The sequence below is a fragment of the Embiotoca jacksoni genome, unplaced genomic scaffold (assembly GCF_022577435.1).
Source record: "Embiotoca jacksoni isolate LCO1_2020_lvr unplaced genomic scaffold, fEmbJac1.0.p SCAF_17, whole genome shotgun sequence".
NCBI classification, from domain to species: Eukaryota; Metazoa; Chordata; class Actinopteri; family Embiotocidae; genus Embiotoca; species Embiotoca jacksoni.
Genome location: NW_027185307.1, coordinates 445001 through 450000, shown reverse-complemented (window position 1 = coordinate 450000; position 5000 = coordinate 445001). Strand labels below are relative to the sequence as shown.

At 47.7% G+C, this 5000-nt stretch overlaps 1 protein-coding gene across 3 annotated transcripts in view; it reads left to right on the top strand.

Annotated features, from left to right (window-relative positions):
• Positions 1–1406, top strand: part of neurod6a (neuronal differentiation 6a) — a 6672-nt gene extending 5266 nt beyond the window's left edge. For all 3 annotated transcript variants that reach the window (XM_069151208.1, XM_069151210.1, XM_069151209.1), the window contains exon 2: positions 306–1406. In XM_069151208.1, coding sequence (XP_069007309.1) covers positions 306–1223 — 918 coding nt within the window. In that variant the 3' untranslated portion in view covers positions 1224–1406. The remainder of the gene's footprint in view (positions 1–305) is intronic.
• Positions 1407–5000: the final 3594 nt, after the last annotated feature.

The following is a 5000-nucleotide window of genomic DNA, read 5'->3' as shown; positions in this document are numbered from 1 at the left end:
GTGTTGTGTTGTGTTGTGTTGTGTTGTGTTGTGTTGGTGTCGTGGTGTTGTGTTGTGTTGGTGTGATGTCATTGTGTTGTGTTGTGTTGTGTTGTGTTGGTGTTGTGTTGTGTTGTGTTATGTTGGTTTCATGTCGTTGTGTTGTGTTGTGTTGTGTTGTGTTGTGTTGTGTTGGTGTTGTCTCTGCTGTTTACTGTGTTCTGTTTATTTGTTTGTTTGTTTGTTTGTTAAAGAGGTGATAGTTGTATTGACAGACCGTAGTCGTTCAGCCCATCTAATCGTCTCTCCTCCCTCCCGTGCTGCAGGACGACATGCTGACTCTGCCGTTAAATGAGCAGTCCTCCGGCCCGACGCGAGCGCCCCTCGGGACCAGCTGGACCACCGGCCGGTTGGTGAAGCCTGTGAAGCCGGAGCCCAGCAGGGCCCCGGGGAACACGCTGGGGTCCAGGAGGGAGGATGAGGAGAGGGATGGTGAAGAGCAGGAGAAGAACAGAGAGGCTGGAGAGGCGGGCAGTCTGAGGAGAAGGGGTTCTAACAGGAAGAAGCCGAGCCAGTCTCGGCCGGACCGGGTCCGGCTGAGGCGCATCGAGGCCAACACGCGGGAGAGGAACCGGATGCACGGGCTGAACAACGCGCTGGACAGCCTGAGGAAGGTGGTGCCCTGCTACTCCAAGACGCAGAAGTTGTCCAAGATCGAGACGCTGCGTCTGGCCAAGAACTACATCTGGGCCCTGAGTGAGATCCTGAGCAGCGGCACGCAGCCCGACCTGCTGGGCTTCCTGCACACTCTGTGTAAAGGTCTGTCGCAGCCCACCACCAACCTGGTGGCCGGCTGCCTGCAGCTCAACGCCCTCAGCTTCCCGTCGGAGGCGGGCGGGGAGCCGTTCGGCCTCTACCCCGCCTACCGTCACCACCACCCGGAGGCTGTGGGCTCCAGCTCGGCGGGCGGCGGGGGGCCCCCGCGGCCCTTCGGCTCCTTCTGCGGCCCCTACGGAGCTCCGTACGACAGCGGCTCCCCGGACGGCTCCAGTTCTCTGGACGCGGGGCCCCTCAGTCCACCTGTCAACTTCAGTGGGATTTTCTCCCTAAAGCACGAGGAGCCGGTGGACTACCGGAGCTGTCACTACCGGTACATCGGCCAGGGGCCCGCCGCCGACCTCCAGCTGCGGGGCCAGTTCTACCAGCTGCAGGAGGAGTTAAACAAGCCGCTACACACTTCATGAGGAGGACGCTTCGGACAGAAGCTCGGTGGACTGACTGATGATGGAGAAATATATTCAAAGATTATTAAAAACAAATTATTTGAGGACCACAATTTAGTGGAGGAAGCCTTAAAGGACAACCTGACATGGTACACACACACACACACACACACACACACACACACACACACACACACACACACACAAACACAAACACACACTTGGATAAAGCTGTAAAAACTATCGGTGGAAATAAGTGGTGTTGCTCTCAAGCCTTAAACTGATTGAATACAGAAACAAAACTGCAGCTGTTTAAAATAATCAGAGATTTATTGAAACTCTTTGAGACTCTTAATCTGCTTTGACATCATGTGCAGCAGGTTTCATGTTCATGTCGCCCTCTGAGCTGCTGCTTCTCTCTTCCTTTCAAAGTCCATCAGAAACGTGACAATAAACCGAGGCAGCTGGTTTGTCTGCATCAGTCTCATCCAGTTTGTCTTAAACTGAACTTTTCTTTTGACCTCCAGGCTGATTGATGCTCTGTTCTGGTGCTTTAGTCTTTCAGATTTCCTCATTTATGGTTTCCACAACTCTAGAAAAGCAAAACACCTAAAACACTTATTTAACCACATCAGCAGGTTATTGTTATTATACGTGATCCTCTATGATTATTAGACTTGATCTGGAACCGTCTCCATGTTTCTTAAGGTCTTTTAATGAGATAAATATGGAGTCACGGTGAAGCCAGTATATTTCCTGACACAGTTAACATGCTGAATGTGAAATCCTCCTGATGAAAACATCAGTCACAATAAATTCTGCATGTGATTTTAAATTGAGAAATTTAAATATGTGCAGGTAAAATCTAAACCAGAAAGCAGCTGCAGTTTTATTGTGACGAAGTGAGAGGCGGTTACTGAAGCAGCCCTTCATCTCTTCATGAACTCAAACCTGCCCACAGTTCTTCAGACACTAATTCATCACTATAGAAATCAGCTGGTCTGTATTAAAACTATAACTGTGAAACCCCTGACAACAGCTGACCGTGCTGAGGATGAGTGTCGAGCAGTCTTCTTCACACTGTTGTCACCTATCTGCACTTCACCATGGCAGGCTGACAGCTCACACTTCCCTCCTCACACCTTTAATATCTCACTTATGCCAACATTAGCTGCGAGGTGTGAAGATCCGAACAGAGCGAACACAACGTGAGACAAACCTGCTCGCCGCAATCTGTTCCTAATCTCTGTTTGCATCAGTGGGATGTAACGTTGTCCTCCACCTTCAGCAGACTGCTTCCCGTCTGCTCCACACACTGAAACACAGAAAGGTCCTCACTGTTCACTACATAATACTGGAAGAGTTGGAGTTTACCATGTAAAGTGCCCTGAAGTGAGTTCTGATCCGACACTTCATAAAAACTTGATGGCAGTGTTTATTCCCAAAAACATGTTTGTACTGTTAACATCTATGAGCTGTGTGCATTTATCGAAAAGAATGGATCAGTTTACTACAACTTCAGTCTAATGTTTCTAGTTTTGTCCATTTATTTCTATCATTCAGATGAATTAATAGAAACTTGGTGACATCAATACAGAGATGAAACTCAGGTTATCAAAACAAGAAAAACGATGGAACTGTTGTGGAACTTCTAAAATAAAGATTCCTGAAGCTGAAGTGGTCTCTCTTTCTTTCTTCTATTTTATTGTGGGACCTAAAACTCAAGAGAGCAGGTGGACCAGGAACAAAGAAACACTTCGATTGTATTGGACGTTTTCACACTCAGTGTCTGGTGTTAAACATCTGATTCGTGGCGCTTTCTCTCTCACTAGGAAGTGCAGGATTCACAAGATTCAGCTTCCTTCTGCAAAACACAAATTTATTCTCACAAACAATCACGTAAAGTAACTTTTACTTTATTTATACTTACAGCTTTGAAACAGAAGGTTTTAAACCATCGGTGGCTCGAATCTGACCTGTGATATATGAAGCTGGATGCCAAGAGAGTTTGAGAACAAACAGAGATGTTACAGCAGCAGACAGCTCAGCTCTTCCAGCAGCATTTTAATGAATGAATGAATGAATGAATAAATTTGGTTTCCTCTGGAGCAGTAAAAAAAAAGTCATTCAGATTTTCTATACCAGAGTTTCTTTGAAAAGTCTTAGAAACAAAGCTGCTATGTATAATTAATGGATAGTGGACATGAACTGTGTCCTGATAAAAGGACAGTTTGTGTTTCTGGGTTCAAACTTCCCTCTCCACAACTGTGTGGCTTGTCTCCAGCTGCTCTGTCTTCCTCCCTCCAACGTGTCCGTCTGTCTCTGTGTGTTGGCCCTGTGATGGATGGGAGATCTGTCCAGGTGAACCCTGCCTTCACCTAAAGTCAGCTGGGATGGACTCCAGCCCCCCGTGACCGTGCTCACAGTAAAGATAATGGATGGATGACTTTAAAGCACAACCACCAAATCAAATCAAAGTATATCAATCACAACTGATCAATAACTGACTGCCGTCAAGGAGAAATGTTGTGATAACCTGAAACCTCAAACAGAGGCCCTCAAACTGCTTCCTTTGAACAGTGGCCCTCAAACAGTGGCCCCTCAAACTAAGGCCCTCAAACAGAAGCCCTCAAACCAAAGCCCTAAAAAAGGGGCCCACAATGAGGGACCTTCAAACAGAGGCCCTTCAAAAAGAGGCCCTAAAACAGGCCTAAAAACAAGCCTAAAACAGGCTTAAAACAAGCCTAAAACAGGCTTAAAAAGGGGCCTTTGAACAGAGGCTCTCAAAGACAGGCCGTCGAATAAAGGGCATTGATCAGAGGCCCTAAAAGAGAGGCCCTTCAAACAGCGGCCCTTGAACAGAGGCGCTCATAAAGATGCCCCGCAAAAAGAGGCCCTAAAACAGAGCCTATCAAAGGCCGGCCGTCAAACAGAGGCCCTCAAAAAGAGGCCCTCATACAGAGCCCCTAAAACAAAGGCCCTCAAACAGGGGACCCTAATTAGGGCCCCTCAAACAGAGGCCGTCAAACAGACCCCTCAAACAGGGAAGTTCTATCTATCTTCAAAAAGAGGTCCTAAAACAGATGCCCTAAAAAGGTGGCCCTCACACAGAGATCCTCAAAAAGAGGCCCCTTGAACAGAGGTCCTCAAATAGAGGCCCTAAAATGGCGGCCCTTACAAAGAGGCCATTAAATAGAGGCCCCTCGAACAAAGTCTCTCAAAGAGAGGTTCTCAAACAGTGACAGTCAAACAGAGGCCTTCGAATAGAGGCTTTCAAACACTGGCCCCTCAACAGCAGCCCATAAAGAGCCCTTCAATCAAAGGCCCCACAAAATGCATCCCTCGAACAGAGGCCCTCAAACAAAGGCCCTAAACAAGAGACCCTCAGAAAGAGTCCCCTTAAACAGTGGCTTTCAAACAGAGGCCCTCAAAAAGAGGCCTCTCAAGCAGCGGCCCTCGAACAGAGTCCTTCAAACAGAGGCCCTTAAACAAAGCCCTTCAAACAAAGTCCCTCAAACAGGGGAACTTTGTTAGGGCCCTTCAAACAGAAGCCTTCAAACAGAGGCTCTGAAAAAGAGGTCCTCAGATAGACGCCCTAGAACCGAGGCCCTCAAACAGCGGCTTTGAAACAGAGGGCCCACAAATAGACCCGTTAAAAAAGAGCCCCTCAAAAAGAGGTCCTCAAAAAGAGGCCCCTTAAACAGTGGTCTTTAAACAGAGGCCTTTGAAAAGAAGCCCTAAAACAGAGGCCCTTCAAGTAGCAGCCCTTGAACAGAGCCCTTCAAACAGAGGCCCTCA